At 41.1% G+C, this 16513-nt stretch overlaps 1 protein-coding gene across 1 annotated transcript in view; it reads right to left on the reverse strand.

Annotated features, from left to right (window-relative positions):
* The window catches only part of vti1a (vesicle transport through interaction with t-SNAREs 1A), a 273743-nt gene extending 260084 nt beyond the window's left edge, over positions 1 to 13659 (reverse strand). Inside the window, exons 1-2 of the mRNA XM_080746948.1 lie at positions 13529 to 13659; positions 28 to 86 (exon numbers count right to left, since the gene is read on the reverse strand). Of these exons, the coding sequence (XP_080603074.1) occupies positions 28 to 86; positions 13529 to 13622 (153 nt within the window). The 5' untranslated portion in view covers positions 13623 to 13659. The remainder of the gene's footprint in view (positions 1 to 27; positions 87 to 13528) is intronic.
* Between the last annotated feature and the right edge of the window lie 2854 nt (positions 13660 to 16513).

Consider the following 16513-nt stretch of genomic DNA (forward strand, 5'->3'; position numbering starts at 1 on the left):
GCAGAAAATTACTGATCAAAGACGTACCAACTCTCTGACTTCTTCAAGCTGTTTGTCGACATTTAGAACCAGCTGCGTCTTCTCTTCTGAAAGGGGGGGGGGAGCAAAAAAAAAATAGCAGACACACACACACACACACACACACACACACACACACACACACAAAACACAGCAACATATTGATCAGTCGACGGAGCAGCAGTGCCTCATGACAACAACCAAACTCCCCCGCAATGGAGAGAGAGAGAGAGAGAGAGAGAAAACAACACACGAGGACACATTTGAAGATATATTTACACATTCTCTCAGCACGACGAGCCCACATTTGATGTCTCTTATTTATTGGCGTGTACGAGTCGAGAGGGCCTTTGTTGGGGGGCTGTGTTGAGGAGCGGCACTGAGACAACCTGGTGCCTGACTCAAAGGGAGAGGGAGGTGTCAGCTTTGCTCTGCTTGCCAGAAGTCTTGAGTTCCACTCAGGATGACTAAAGCGCTGCTCCGCGCCTCACCCCGTGGCTGCACTTCACATTACCCGTTGAAACTCATTAGGACTTGCCGATGCTCCACGAGAAGCCTGTACATACTGTACGAGTGTTTCTGTGTGTGTGTGTGTGTGTGTGTGTGTGTGTGTGTGTGTGTGTGTGTGTGTGTGTGTGTGTGTGTGTGTGTGTGTGTGTGTGTGTGCGTGCGTGCGTGTGTGTGCGTAGGCCCACTCTGCTGTGCTGAAGATTGTTGTATGAGGTAGCGTTATAAAAAGGTGCCACTTGATTGTTTTAACAACAGTATTTCAGAAATAGTGAGATAAGCAGATCTATTAAGTATTAAGTGATGCATTCCGATCCTGTACATCTATTTACTATTTTAGCTGGGGGTTTTTTACATTTATTGCCAATGACGTTTGGAAAATAGGGAAGCCGTGGTTAATGTGTTTAATGGATTAGTCTACATTCGTCTACATCAGTCTTTACACATTTTAGTCATCATCTTGAGTGATTGTTTTTGTGTGTTTGGGTGATCTTAATTGAAGCATGTGTAAGATTTTAAAAGCATTGCATGGTTCTCTACTAATGCAATTAGCTCCCTTACTTCAGATGTTGCTTGTGCTTTTATAGCTAGCTATGACCCAAGAATGCCACCAGAATTTTATATTAACAATTTGAACCCTAGTGTCCATATTCTGAGAACTTTAGCCAAAATTTGCCGATCTACAAGCTCACAACGCCTCGCACTGTGAGGCGTTGTGAGCTTGTAGATCGGCTATTTTTCGGCAAAGAGGTTTGGTGTAGAGGGGTAAAAGAGCAGACTAAGTACAGAGTGAAAGGTCAAGTTTATTAAGTATTGACGGTTCAAGTGGTCAAATATCTGAAAACACACATTAACATGAATCCAAAATACACTGATGATTGTGCTGTCAAACGATGAAACTATATAGAATCTATGAATAGGTTGTGGGGGTCCCTGCTTCACCTCTCTCTCAACTAAGGGGTCCTTGGCCTGAAAACGTTGAAGACCCCTGCCTTACACCTAACCGGTCCAAAGTAGTTTGAACTGACTCGTTTCATTTTTATTTTACTTTTTTTATTTTTAAATAAAAAAAGTGACTCATCCCACAATCTGCCAACAACATTATGAGATATCTTGTTGTTGTCTTCTTGATGTTGGCCTGAGGATGGTGTTGGAGGAGAGGTCACGGCATCACTCAAATGGTTAGGGGGATGAAGGGGCTCCACCAAGTTTCATGCTGGGCGGCCCATTACAGTACATTTTCACATATCTTACGTGCAATGTGAAAATGTGAAAACTGTTCTAAGGGTGACGCTCGATTAAAGGCCATTTAGGCCTAGAATTATTGAATGCTTTAACCAGTGAAAAATAGCAGATATACAAGCTCACAGCGCGGCACCGAGTGCCGCGCTGCGAGTTTGTAGATCTGCTATTTTTGAAAAAGTCGTGAAAATGTGTGCAAATCTTTGAATATATGTATTTTTAAAGCGAACGTTAGTAACTAAAATTTTGCTTCTGGGCCTCTGGGGGGTCCCTGGAACTAAATATTTTGAGATGGGGGTCTGTGGCCAAATAAATATAATCTTGGGGGTCCTTCACGTGAAAAGGTTTGAGAACCACTGACATAGTAGTCTCTCAAGAACAGACTAACTGAGCTCCAGTTGAGTGAAAAGGACATTTTCTTTGACGATGGCTGGCCAGATTGCTGACATAGAAAGTAACATGGGTTTTTCAAAAAAATCTTAGAAGGATTCAAAAGACACTAATAGAATCGGGTCAAAATTTAAAATAGCAGATCTACAAGCTTGCAGCGCGGCACTCGGTGCCGCGCTGTGAGCTTGTATATCCGCTATTTTTAATAGTTAAAGCATAAAATAATAATACACCATAATGTGTACCCGTTCTGAATGGATTAAAGGCCATTGGTTCAACAAAAATCAATAGGGGTCATCCATCGAAGGTCATGAAAGTTTCATGGCAATCTGCCATGTTGCTACACCAAACACCATTACTACAAACTTCACACATCTCCCTAAAAAAAAATCGATCTTCAGTTTATTCAGGAAGCTGCTGCTCGAGTCCTTACTAATACCAAGTTCTTTACACTGTCTCCCTCCCTATGAAAATACTTTATTTCAAAATACAACTATTGGTTTTAAGGGTGAAGCAGCTAATCAAATCAGCTTAAAGGAGTAGTTCACCCCCCAAAATGACTTTTTTTTTTCTTCTATTGATTACTCACGCCATGGAGACTTGAATTCATGGATATTTTTGAGTTTTTGACGTATTCTTAAGACAATAATTTGATTACAATAAATTTACCTCCATTGATTCTGGATGAGGACCCGAATGCATTTGGGTCCCCATCCGGAATCAATGGGGGTACATTTACTATAATCACATTTTTGTCTTAGGAATGCGACAAATACAAAAAAGTATTATTGAACCCAAGTCTCCATGCTGTGAGTAATCAATAGAAAAAAAGTCATTTTGGGGGTGAACTACTCCTTTAAGACGGTACTACAGTATACTGTATAAGGTTGGGCATTGGGCGTAGATTAATCAATTCACTGATATATATTTACTTGATTTTTTCCTTTTTCTTTTTTAAACTGTGTTAAATTATTTGATTAATCTCGAAGAAAAAAAATAATGTATACTTGCAGACCTAGTTGGTTTGTAATAAAAATAATGTATACTTGCAGACCTAGTTGGTTTGTAATAAAAATAATGTATACTTGCAGCCCTGGTTGGTTTGTAATAAAAATAATATATACTTGCAGCCCTGGTTGGTTTGTAAAACACTGAATAGCTTAGTGCCAAAAACGCATTTGTGATCTTGTGCTCCACCATGAACCATTCAGACTTCTCAGGTTGTCTGGGCCTTCTGAACCCAGACTAGAGCCACAACTCAACTTGGAGAAACAACATTGGGTTTATATGCACCACATATCCTGAACACCCTCCCAGTACCCTGTAGGTCTCTCTCTACAACTCTCATGCTTGTTTAAAATCAAAGCTAAAAAAAGAAAAAAAAACGTTTGCCACTGCATTCTGTCTTTTTATTTAAAAAAAAAAATGTGTATAGGCTATATTCTATGCTACTCGATATGATGGCAACGAGGAGACGCCCAAACCTCTAGTACAGGGTATATGTGTCCCAGCGCAGCTGACGGCTAGTCATTGCATTTTTTCTCATTTTCATTTTTTCATTTCATTTGAAAGCTGGGGATCATAGCTACAAAATGATATATTGGTTGTGGAGATTGACCCAACAGTTTTGAAGATATGGCTTATAGAATGATGCCATGCTGAAATACTACTTTTGAGATATTCAACTTCTAAATAAATGTCTAACCTGCAAATGACCCGACGATCTCTCACATTAATAAAAAAAAAAGTCTTATTTACATGCAGAGTTAAGCTCTGGCGTTTAAGTAAAATGTAGCCTAGATATTTTGAGATGCATTTGTGGCTTTTTTCATTTTAGAAAAAAAAAAAAAAAAAAGAAAAAAAAAATCATATTAGCAGTAGTGAAAAACCCTGCCTTCCGAAATGACTGCCCCTCAGTCACGTTGAGTCACATATATACGTAGGTGAAAATTGACCTCTGCATTTACCCATCCTATAACAACTGGGAGCAGTGAGCAGACATGGGATTCTACGGCGCTCAAGGAGCAATTAGGGGTTAAGAGTCTTGCTCAGACAGGGACACACATCCACATTGGGGCTCTGGCTTCCCAGGAGGGCTCACTAACCACTCAGCTATGGCCGCCCCCTCTATGAGTGGCGCTTGAGGGTCATGGGCCACCAAAATGAGTAGGTGCCATCCTCAAGGAAGCACGAAGGTGCAATCTTGACAGATCCTTTCAGAGATATCTTGTTTGGGCCTTCCCTTTGACTACTTGGGTTGCAGAGTTGTCAAAATTAGGCTCTGTCAAGAAAAGCATGGCTTTGTTGCCCCTATCCATGCCAAACTTTGCACACACACTCCTTGGCTGCCAAACCAACCTCCACCCTTCATTTCTCACATGGCCCTAGTGCCACCATGAGGCCGATTCTTGCAAAACACATTTTTGGACACTGCTCCGACAGATTTTACCCTAAAATCACGCAAAGCGGTACACAGTATCTCTAAAGTCATGTCATCAACATGGATCTGTCCGGGGCGTCCGGTGGCCTACTGGTCAAGACGCATACCACATAGGCACCGCCACATAGGCATGGTTGCCGCGGCGTCGCCGGTTCGATTCCCGATCCGGACGACGTTTACCGCATGTCAGTCTCCTGTCAGTCTACTGGACCTCCCTTGGTCAATAAAGGCAAAAAGCCCCCAAAAAATAAACTATAAAAAAAAATACATGGATCTGTCTCATTTCCCATATTCCCTCCTGATTGGCTACCATTGCCTTTTAAAGTTTGTGTATGCAACCTGACGCTTATCCCCCGATTAGGGAGTCTTACTGACTGTTAACTGGAATTTTGAATGGAGATCTTTTGAAGAATAATAAATAAATAAAAAGTTATGTAGTCTTTGAAAAGGTTTTTTCCCACCTTTTTTTTTACAGTCGATGTAAGATGCGATTCAGGCTTCCTCCTCCGGTGGAATTAGGAAGAGGTCCACTTGACCAAGCTGTGAACCATCTCCCTTTCCTGCCTCACAAGTAACAGTACTTCTGCTTTTTTTATCCAGTTACATTTTAGTCATCCCAGATGTGACTGTTCAGCTGACAACAATTTAGAAAGAGATTTACCAGGTCAGCTATCACTGGTGAAACCTTTCAGTCCACCGAACTTGGATAAATAATTGCCAGTATTTTTCAATAATTGAAATGCAGACTTGACAAAACTTCCAGCTCAAAGACGAATCGCAAGGCTATCAGTGGTGGTAGGGTAGCAAGGAGAAGAAAAAAAAACTTTTCAAAAACAAACCAAGAACCAAGATCTTAATTTCTTAGGCCTTGTGGGTCTACGTTGCCTTTTGCCAGTCCTCAAATTCATTTTTAAAACCTGTGTCCAACCTCACAGCCTACACAGTAAACAGCCAGAGGCGATTCTCTGCAAGGTGAGACGCTCGGTGCTCGTTCTCTGTGCGGATTCAGAGCCTGAGAGGTAAGGGCCGTGAAATATGCATGGATATTTACTGGGACTACAGCCCGCCGCACGGACGCGCTGGACGGACAGACGGAGCCAGAGTTTTGTAAACAGGGTGCAGGACAGGTAGAGGTTGGGCATGGCGAGTGAAGATTTTTTTTATTTCATCTGCACTCAATATTTATGCACCGATGATTGACAGGCTTCTCTCTTATAGTCTTTTCCATACACATTCCTAACAAGAGGGGAGAGAAATGTTACTTTCAGGTTTAAGGATGCGCATTCCATTGTATTCTTGTTACAAATAGGGATGGGACGATAGGAACATTTCATATCACGATAATTGTGACAAAAGAAATCGCGATTTATGATATTATCGGAATATCGGGGCGGAACATTTGCCAAAAAATAGCAGATCTACAAGCTCACAACAACAGTCGCACTGTGACGCGTTGTTATTTTCGATCATGATGCCCAGTTCATCATCAGTACAGAATGCCCTAGTGCATGGGTCTTCAACAGGGGGTCCGGGACCCCTGGGAGTTACTACAGGGGGTCCTCAAAATCTTTGAGTGATAGAAGGTTTTTTCTCTTTTTATATAATTATATATCCATATCCATATTCCATGAACTTTAGCCAAAAATAGCAGATCTACAAGCTCACAACGCCTTGCGCTGCGAGGTGTTGTGAGCTTGTAGATCGGCTATTTTTGGCAAAGAGCTTTGGGGTAGAGGGGAGAAAGAGCAGATTAAGTACAGAGTGAAATATCTGAAAACACACATTGACATGAACCCAAAATACCCTGATGATTGTGTCGTCAAAGAATAATTAAACTGTATGGAATCTATGAAAAGGTTGTGGGGGTCCCTGCTTCATCTCTCTCTCAACTAAGGGGTCCTTGGCCTGAAAACGTTGAAGACCCCTGCCCTAGTGAGACAAGCAGCAACAACAATGGCAAAATGCCCTTTGTGTGTGGCTGGCTGCTCAAAAGCCCTCAGAGACAACAGCCAACCTGTTGTCTCAGAGGGCTTTTGAGCCATGGGCAAAATTGAGATGTCAGAATAGAAGAAGAGTGAACGAAAAGAACAAGAAAAAGCAGAGAAAGGTCTTAATCAGCAGGAAGATCATTTTAATTTGAGTGCAAACTATTCCGCCAGTAGCAGAGGAGGACAATGACTTTCTGATTGCGATGGCTTTACTGGCTTTGTACATCCATTCATGGTTACTTATTTTGACACAGTCACCGGAGGGTGACAGGAGGCGATGTGAATAGCTGCTCCAAAGAAGTTGAGCTATCGCGTTTCTGCAAAATGCCTATTGAGTGGGGTGAAATTTGGGAGGTAAGCTCGAGTGTGAGCCCACAAGCAGAAGACGCCTGGTGTTTGTCCCAATTACGAGCAGTACCAAGCAGTGTACACAGCTTGTAGAAAAGAGGCAAACAACACTAGTACACTGTAATGGTGCCGTGTAAACAAGCACTGTAAATGAAAAGAAGTGCGCGAGAACAAAACAAGTGGTGATGGCGCGATTCAAATAATAGCCTGTGCAGTATTGTCTAATATGCCCTATTTCATTTCATGGGCATGTCATCATATGTGGAAAAAAAATACAAATTGGTAGAAAAACATTTAGTAGGTGTGTGTGTGTGTGTGTGTGTGTGTGTGTGTGTGTGTGTGTGTGTGTGTGTGTGTGTGTGTGTGTGTGTGTGTGTGTGTGTGTGTGTGTGTGCGCGTGCGTGCGTGCGTGCGTGCGTGCGTGCGTGCGTGCGTGCGTGCGCGCGTGCGTGCGTAAATATGGTTGTCAGCATTAGTAGTAGAAGTTATATACAGTGTCAACTAACTGTGAAAAAAGTGAATAGAAACGTATTTAACTTTATCTGGAACTTTCACTGGGGCAGCTGGAGAGAATCATTTGATCTGCCGTAGGGCGTAGGCACACACCATTCATGAATATGCACAACTACTATCACTGCTGGTCAAACATAATGCTATGCTTACTGGTTAAGGGTATTGGGACTACATCAGTGATGCAGACTGCAGTGCAGAGTTTATCTCTGTAAGGAGATACACTACGGGGCGCCCGCTGGCCTACTGGTCCAGGCGCATACCACTTAGGCATTGCCACATAGGCATGGATGACTGGCGGCGTCGCCGGTTTGATTCCCATCCTTTGGCGCGTGTCATCCCCCATCTCTCCCCCCATTTCCTGTCAGTCTAACTGTCCTATCAATAAAGGCATAAAAGCCCTTAAAAAAAAAAGGAGATAGACTACAGTCATCATCATAGAGCCTGGCATGCAAAGAATACCATGTATTGTTTGCTAGGGAAAGGGATTTAGGCACTAACAAAAAAACAATCAATGTGTTATCTGGAAAACAAAAAAGGTTTAATGATTGTGTGACAATCAAGTTTAAAAGTCATGTTTGGTTCACCCCCAAAATGTTTTTTTTTTTTTTTTTTTTATCGATTACTCACCCCATGCACACTTGAATTCATGGATATTTTTTAGTTTTTGTTGCATTCCTAAACCAATAATTTGAGTCTCCATATGGAACAAAGCAGTCTCTTTGTGTCTTCATAGGGGACAACTGCTGGTCATCAAATCATTGGCTTTTAGGAATGTGACAAAAACAAAAAATATCCATGAATTCAAGTATCCATGGGGTGAGTAATTAGGCGTATTTCCACTGCAGGGCCAACCCAGAACTAGAACCTGAACTTTCCAGAACCAAGAACTTTCAAGAACCTGTGAAGTTCCAGAACCAAGTTCTGCTTTTGTTTCCATATAACCAGACCCAACCGGGAAGCTCAACTCGTCAGCCTGATTTGGCTGAGACAAAACAGCTGGTCATTTGAACAGCAGCACATTCGGGAATCTAAAATCTAAAATAACAGCTGTATGTAAGAAATACGTCTTTAGTTACTACTTTCTGGATATAAAAATAAAATAAAAAACAATAGAACGTTGTTCAAACAAGCTGCTAACTGTACTGAGCTGGTACTCTGCCTTTGCTCTATGGAGAAAAAAAGCGTGTCAATCTCTCACACACGCACGCACGCACGCACGCACACACACACACACACACGATACGAAGCAGGCGTGTCCTGAACACAGCGCACGGCTCGGCTGCTGAGTGCTGACTCGAGTCACCAATGGACGGGCGAATGTAGAAATGCTTATCTCCACTGTTTTAGTTTGTTGTCGGTCTATCGACGTACATTTTCTTTATTTGTGCTTGGCACCGTGTCTGTTTGCTTGTGCACTCGACGCCCATTTCAGAAAGACGACGGCGACGGAATTTGTTTGAAAATCCTTTCATTTAGAACGGATGCTTCTAGCTCCTTCTGGATATTTTCTTCTCCCGCCCAGACACAAATAAGAGCCTGTATCATCACATTCACTTGACCAATGTGTCGGGGCTGTCGTCTGGCGTCGCGTCCATAGTGTTTCTGTGTTTCTGTCTGTCGGAATAGGATTTTAAAAATGACGCTGTTGTGTTGTGAGAGATTTCTCCCCGTTCTCCTCGGTGTCGTTACCTCCGCTCAACCAATCGAGAGCAGGAGCGCTGCTAGCCCCGCCCATAGGTTCCCAGAACTCAAGTTTAGTTCTACATCAGGAGCAGGACCTAAAAAAGGTTCCAGGAACCTTGTCTGGAACCGGGCCGTTCGCAATGGAAACAAAACCAGAACCAAAAAAATAGGTTCTGGTTCCTGAAAGTTCTGGTTCCACCTTGCAGTGGAAAAGCGCCTATTGATAGGAAGGGTGAACTATGCCTTTAAGTCAGTGGTTCTCAACCTGTGGGTCGGGACCCCCAGGGGGGTCCCCAAATTATTTTGGGGGTGTCCCCAGATGATTAGCTTAATGTGCAACATTGTTTTATCACTCAACAGTAAACAAACCAACAGGGTATGTGCATATTTCTAAATTTACAATTGAAGGACTTTTTAATACCTCTAAAATGACAAATTAAACATTGGCCAAATTGTCAAATATTAGAGGCAGACATTGTGAAAATAGCCGGTCTACATGCTCACAATCTGCTATTTTCACAATAGCAGATTAGAACAAAATGTCAACTCTTAGTGCTCGTTAGGGTGTGTGTGTGGGGGGGGGGGGGGGTCTCCAGTTAAAATATGATTATTTTGGGGGTCGCGGCCTGAAAGGGTTGAGGACCACTGCTTTAAGTGACAGTGTATGAAGCTATGAACCACTCAAATACAGTCTTGATCTGGCCTGAACATAAGCCACACAGGAGCTCAGAGCCCCAGGCTTGGCTTTGGTCTTTCTTTCCTGCGGCTCAACTCTCAGACATTCTCATGATGCTGTGGATCTACGAGCTCCTTGCTCATCCCCATGAACCTGGCCACGTTACTCCAGCTATTTCACGGGGAGCACAAAGTTTAATCCACTGACAATATCACACTGGGAAACTCTGAGTGCGACTCGTTAACTCAGCTTCTTGTTAGCTGACTCAACGACTGCAGCTTGAGAACTATAAAGAATGCTAGGGAGGAGATGAATACAATTAAAATGACCCTGTATTCTGACCGGTTACACGTCGGCACTTCGACACATGGCTATTCCGACCCCCTAAACCTAACCTTAACCCTAACCTCAGTAAAACTAACGCTGGTGAATGTGAGTAGCCAACCTGCCGACGCTGGTGAATGCTAACCTGGTGAGTAGCCAACCTGCCGACGCTGGTGAATGCTAACCTGGTGATCGGAATGGGGATGTGTGTCGGAATGGCAACCAGTCCCCATTCTGACCTTGTTTGTATTTCCTCTGATCAATGCTGTGGACACATCCAAGTCTCTATCCCTGCCCTTTTCACAAAGACATCTGGAAGAGCAAGTCTCTCCATTCACTGTTGCTTCTCTGTGGAGAACGTGTTGATGCAGAGCCAGAGGAAACACTTCAACCAGTCTGTCATGACAGCTCACCCTCAGCAGCATTTAACCCAATAACTCTCAAATACCTGGAACGCGCCCGAGTCGCGTTAGATTTTAACCACTTTAACCATTATTTTATGCTTTAACTTTAGAAAAATAGCAGATATACAAGCTCACAGCGCGGTGCCGCGCTGCGAGCTTGTAGATCTGCTATTTTTGAAAAATCGTGAAAATGAGTGCAAGTCTTTGAATATCTTTGACCCGATCTTTGACCCGACTTCTAAATCCTTCCTCTAAATCATGCTGTTCTCAAACCTTTTCATGTCAAGGACCCCCAAAATTACAGGTATTTGGCCGCGGACCCCCATCTTAAAATATGTTGTTCCAGGGACCACCCAGAAGTAAATATTTAGTTACAAATGTTCGCTTTTAAGTAGATATATTCAAAGACTTGCAAAAAAAATCATGATTTTTCAAAAATAGCAGATCTACAAGCTCGCAGCGCGGCACTCGGTGCCGCGCTGTGAGCTTGTATATCTGCTATTTTTCAGTAGTTAAAGCAGTCAATAATCATAGGCCTAAATGGGTTAAGAAATGAGGCAGATTGGTAACAGCACATGGTAATACATCGGATGCATAGAAATACGTACAGTAGGTAGGTAGACCAAGAACCTATTCAATAAAATCCAAAACAATCAAAAAATCAAAAATCTGTACATCAAAGCTACACTGATATCCCTGAATAATGATTTCCCTTGCAGTGTACACAAACTACGCACGTCGTTTCTTTCACTGTTGGGTAATGGGTACATCAACCCCAGTGATGTTACTAGGTTTTCAATGTAATGGGTCCCGGGACCCATAGGTGGTCATTCAAATGGGTCCCAGAAAAGTTTTATGAGTCCTCAATACAATGTTTTCGAGCGCTGTGAGCTTGTAGATCGGTTATTTTCAAAATGTTTGACTATTTCTTATATTTATTTTACAATTTGGCTAATGTTTGAACTTAGAACTAGGATTTCTAAATACACTAGGCTACAGACACCCATTTAATTATATTTATATTAAATGTTAAAATACTAGAGTACAAATGGAACAGGTCCATTTGGTTCCATTTGTTCACCGAGTTACAGACCCATAAAGTTCTATTTGGTTCCTAACTATCATCTATCTGGGGTCCCCCTGGAACTCCCACAAGGACCCAGGACCCCACTTTGAGAACCACTAGTGAAAATAGTTTTTAGCTGTTCCAGGTTTAACTGATAATAAATCTTTACAGTGTTTATCTTACACAATACATTAAAAAACGAATTAAACTATCTAAACTAATATAGCAACTTAAGTAGAAGAAGTAAATTATTTTAACATGGACTCCAATGGAGGCGCATCCCCGGGACCCCAGGACCATGACATGATTGAGTCCCTGGGCGACTTGAATGAGTTTTTGATGCGGGATGCGCACGTAATGACATCACTGCAACCCATTACATTTCACCTCCCACATGTTCTGACTCCTCGACAAACTGACAGCATGTATTACTGATGTTCATATAGTTCTGTTCTACAGACTGGTCAGGTCACTGTCAAGAAGATACTGACCAGCTAGCAAAATGTTACAACTACTAAGGGACAGACCACATCAAAGAGTTTGAAGTAATTCACTGTGTGCAGTTTTGTTATTCACCACTAAACTGTTCAGTTTTGTGGTGTGGCTGGAAGGCCACATCAAGATGAGGGATGCTGGCAGACACAACACACAACTAAAGAGGATTGAACTAAAAAGGTGAAATATAAACAGCTATAATATAAAAGATATATACACTATGTAACTGGAAAACAAGCAAAAACAAGATCACACAATAGCCTACATGATGTGGTTTGTGGCTCAATTATGGCTATAATATTATGATATCCATGGTCCAAAGATCAATTAGGCTATAACTAGAGACATTTACGAATTTAATAGGCATAGTAGATGCTCCTATCCAGAGTTAATTAAAAAGTACAAATCAGGGAAAATAGTACGAAACCCATTAGTCAACAAACACAATTATGCTTGTTGCCATTTCGCTACCCTGAATTTTGAAGGGAAGGCTTACGCACACCCAGTTCCTCTCTTAGCAGGTGCGTGGGTAACAAAACATTAGGAGATCTGACTAGAAGACAGACTGACCCGCACACTGCCGCTTGTCCGTTTCAGAAAATTTACCCTGAATTTTAAAGTTACAAGGTGTTGTTGTTATGTCTTGTGTACCGGTAATATTAGTGTAATATTTATTGTTTTGTTTGTTAAATAGAGTGCAAACTAATGAAACAATTGCTCAAAGTAGGATACCTGGTAAATAATCAATCCCAGCAACTGTCTGCCTGTCTGTCTGTCTGTCTGTCTGTCTGTCTGTCTGTCTGTCTGTCTGTCTGTCTGTCTGGATGCTATTGCTATCTGATATTCTTGGCATTTGTGGATAATGAAACACTATGAAATAGTGATATTACATTATCCTGTGTAAAAGTATTGAACCAACATACATATACATAGTACTGTGTATCTATCAGAACATATGCAACAAAAGTCATACAATAAGGAGTGATGAGATAATGGAGATATTAACATTCCTCAATGTCTTTTTCTCTCAATTTTCCTTAAATACACTCAAAATGTACACTTATTTGTTCTGAAATTAGACTTCTGAATAGCAGGGTAAATGAGATATTATGTAATATTGGGGAGTGGACATGGTATGGTGAATTTATTACCTCTAGAAAAAGCCCAATCTCTGTCATATAATCGATATTATTCCCCCACCCCCAGCCCAGATACAACCAGTACACACACAGCTCTGTATATGAATATGTAATTAACATCAACTCGACAATAACATCATGTCATGCTACGACATGCGAGGTTACCACATCGCAGCTTAACTAATGGTGTTCCTGGGCTCAAATACAGAATAAATAATGGACCTTAATTGACATGAAGAACAACACTGGTTTACATTACAGCTAACAGCTAAATACCGTTAATCATTCTTCTTACCTCCAGCTAGTTTGGGGATTTTGCAGAGTTTATTGGTGAGTTCTGCGGTGAGAGTGGAGAAGTCCTGCTCGTAGGTTTGAAAGTCTGAAGACATTTTGATGCGGACAGTGTTTTATATAGATATAAACAGGTGGTTAAATGATAGCTGCTGCCTGGCAGTTTGTTTGGAATTAATGATGACAACAAACCAGCTCGGATGGAGGAACCAACTTCCGGGTTGTGTTACAGTCAAAACCTTCCCTCGGTGAGGAAATTACATTGATGTTTCCATCCTTCAGGGCAACAGCGCACGAATGGTTTTATTTAATTGCGTAACGTGAGCGTGTTTAAGATTTGTGGATGATTATGATTGTGTATTTTATTCTCTATACCCTTTTCCTCTCCCAAAAGTCTTTATTTTGTAACACACAGATTAAATCCACAATATCAAAAAAACTAATGGAAAATAATGCAAATAAAATAATGCAAAGACGTAGTACTAGTCCTACATGTACATAAATTACATACATAAATATAATAATATGAATGTATTCAAATAAAAAAAACTGGTAACACTCTACATTCATAACAAAAAAAGTTAACTATATTTTCTTGAATAAATTGGCAAAACAGGCTAATTACTGCCTCTGTCACTCATCAGTGCATCAGTGGTTCTCAAAGTGGGGCCCGGGGATCCCCAGGGGTCCTTGAAAGGTGGTTTAACCAACTCTATATATATTGGCTTTATACAAGCTCAGTCACAACTGTCTTGATGCAACATGTTGTTGTTAGCTTGTAGATCTGCTATTTTCAAAAAAGTCTTGTTAAGAAAGAACATGACAATTCATTTTTGGAATATTCTTTGAAACATTTTAACATTTTATTTCAATTTTCAAAACAATTAGGCCTATATGGGGGTGCCACACACTACCAGGCACAGTATATTTTCCAAGCGGGCCCACTGCTAAATACAAATGAATTTGGGGGTCCTACATGAAAGAAAGTTTTAATAACCACTTCTCTATGTTATATGTTATATTATAGAGCCCTCTAGTGGAGAGTCGCGTCAAGGAGATGACGGGACTCTCCACTAGCTCTAGGGCTCAGGGAAAACCAATGGGGTCAAACTAGGGGTTTATAATTATTCTGAATCCATTGCAAGCATTTGCATGAAAAACCTTCCTTGGGCTTAAAAAGCCCCCCACGAAATTGTGAAAAGTGATGACTCATCACTAAACCATATTTTTGTTTGTCTGTTTTTAGGCCAAGGAATGTTTCTCATGCCAAACCAATGCTTGCAATGGATTCAGAAGAATTATAAACCCCTAGTTTGACCCCTCAGGCCCTCACATGCTACTTAAAGCAGATTTTGGGGGGTAGGCCTATTTATTTCCTTTATAGTATAGTTTTAAAGTAAATGAATGGGTCCCACACTTTTACCCCCATAAAAGAAATTGCTCAATGCTGATAGGCGGTCAGCAGGTGGATTCATGACTGTATGTATATAGACAATATTTTAGGCCAATAAAAAAAAACTATACACCACATTTCATACCCCACCTCAGCCCTGACAAAAATGTCAAAAGTGATGAATCATCACGGAACCATATTTTTGTGCGTCTGTTTTTAGGCCAAGGAATGTTTTTCATGCCAAACCAATGCTTGCAATGGATTCATTCAGAATAATTATAAACCCCTAGTTTGACCCCTCACATTCTACTTAAAGCAGATTTTTTGGGGGTATTCTTTTTCCTTTATAGTATAGTGTATAGTAAGTGAATGGGCCCCACACTTTTACCCCTATAAAAAGAAATGCTCAACGCTGACAGTGACAGGTGGTCAGCAGGTGGTTTCATGAATATATAGACAACATTTTAGGCCAATAAAAAAAACTATACCAAATATGCCATAACAGCTAAATTGGCAGCCGGACTACCATGATTCATTGTTACGTTTAACTTGCCAATCATAAAGTGACATGTCTATTTTCCTGTGTCTATAGGCCTACCGTACTATATTTGTTAAATTAATATACATTGTATTCAGAGAAGAAAATGAGAAGGGAAGGAAACAAAGAGAAACCTGATTATTGTACCACTGTATATTATTATTATTTTGTATGCTGATTGACTTAATATACAGTAAGAGAAAACGGACATTACACTGGTGTGGACTCTTTTCTTGTGTGGGAGTGATCTTTTTGGGAAACTGTATTTATTATTGTCTTAATTACATGGGAAAAATACCCATCAAATGGTCCTATACCATGGGAGAATTGTGTATAAATCACACAGTGCAAGTTTTGGTTTTATTCATGCCCTTTTTGACCATAAATCACAGATGTGTCCAGTGGTTATACCGATGTGTACCTGCTGTGTTAGAGCTAGCTAACACATACATCGAATGCATAAAAGCAGTCACCTAGGATCACAGGTAAACCAAGAACCAGTCATCAGTCTAACAGTAGCCTATTAACTAACTAACAATACAGAACTAATCTAAACTATAACGGTGCAATTGGAAATTGCAAGTGTGGTTGCCTATTTATTCTGGATAGCCAAATTGTCATGTGAAGCTTGATGGACTTACTCTATAATGGTGATGTCGCCGAGAATACTGCTTCCTGATTGGCTAAAAGTTTATCCAGGAAATGAAGAGGTAAGCTAGGCTAGAACTATAATGTATTGCATACAGTCAGCCAGTCATTAATAAGGAAAATCATAGTTTCAGCCCTAATATGGTCAACTCATAGTGATGTTATGATGACAAGACACACTCTTCAAGAAAGATTATAAAAGAGTCTCACTGAATATCTACAGTGATATTAATCATTACCTATTGTGGAGAGCTCTTACTAATCCAGATAGATTTCGAACAGCCCATTGAAATTAAGCGACTCCTTTGATTAGACGTAGAATCCAGTCGCCGTGCCCGCTCGCAATGCGTTGGGGAAGACCACACCATCGCATGCTCTGCGTTTCACTCGCCAGTCTCCTTTTGCGCCTG

Source organism: Nannobrachium achirus, assembly GCF_963921795.1.
Source record: "Nannobrachium achirus genome assembly, chromosome: 18".
In the NCBI taxonomy this organism is placed as follows: Eukaryota; Metazoa; Chordata; class Actinopteri; order Myctophiformes; family Myctophidae; genus Nannobrachium; species Nannobrachium achirus.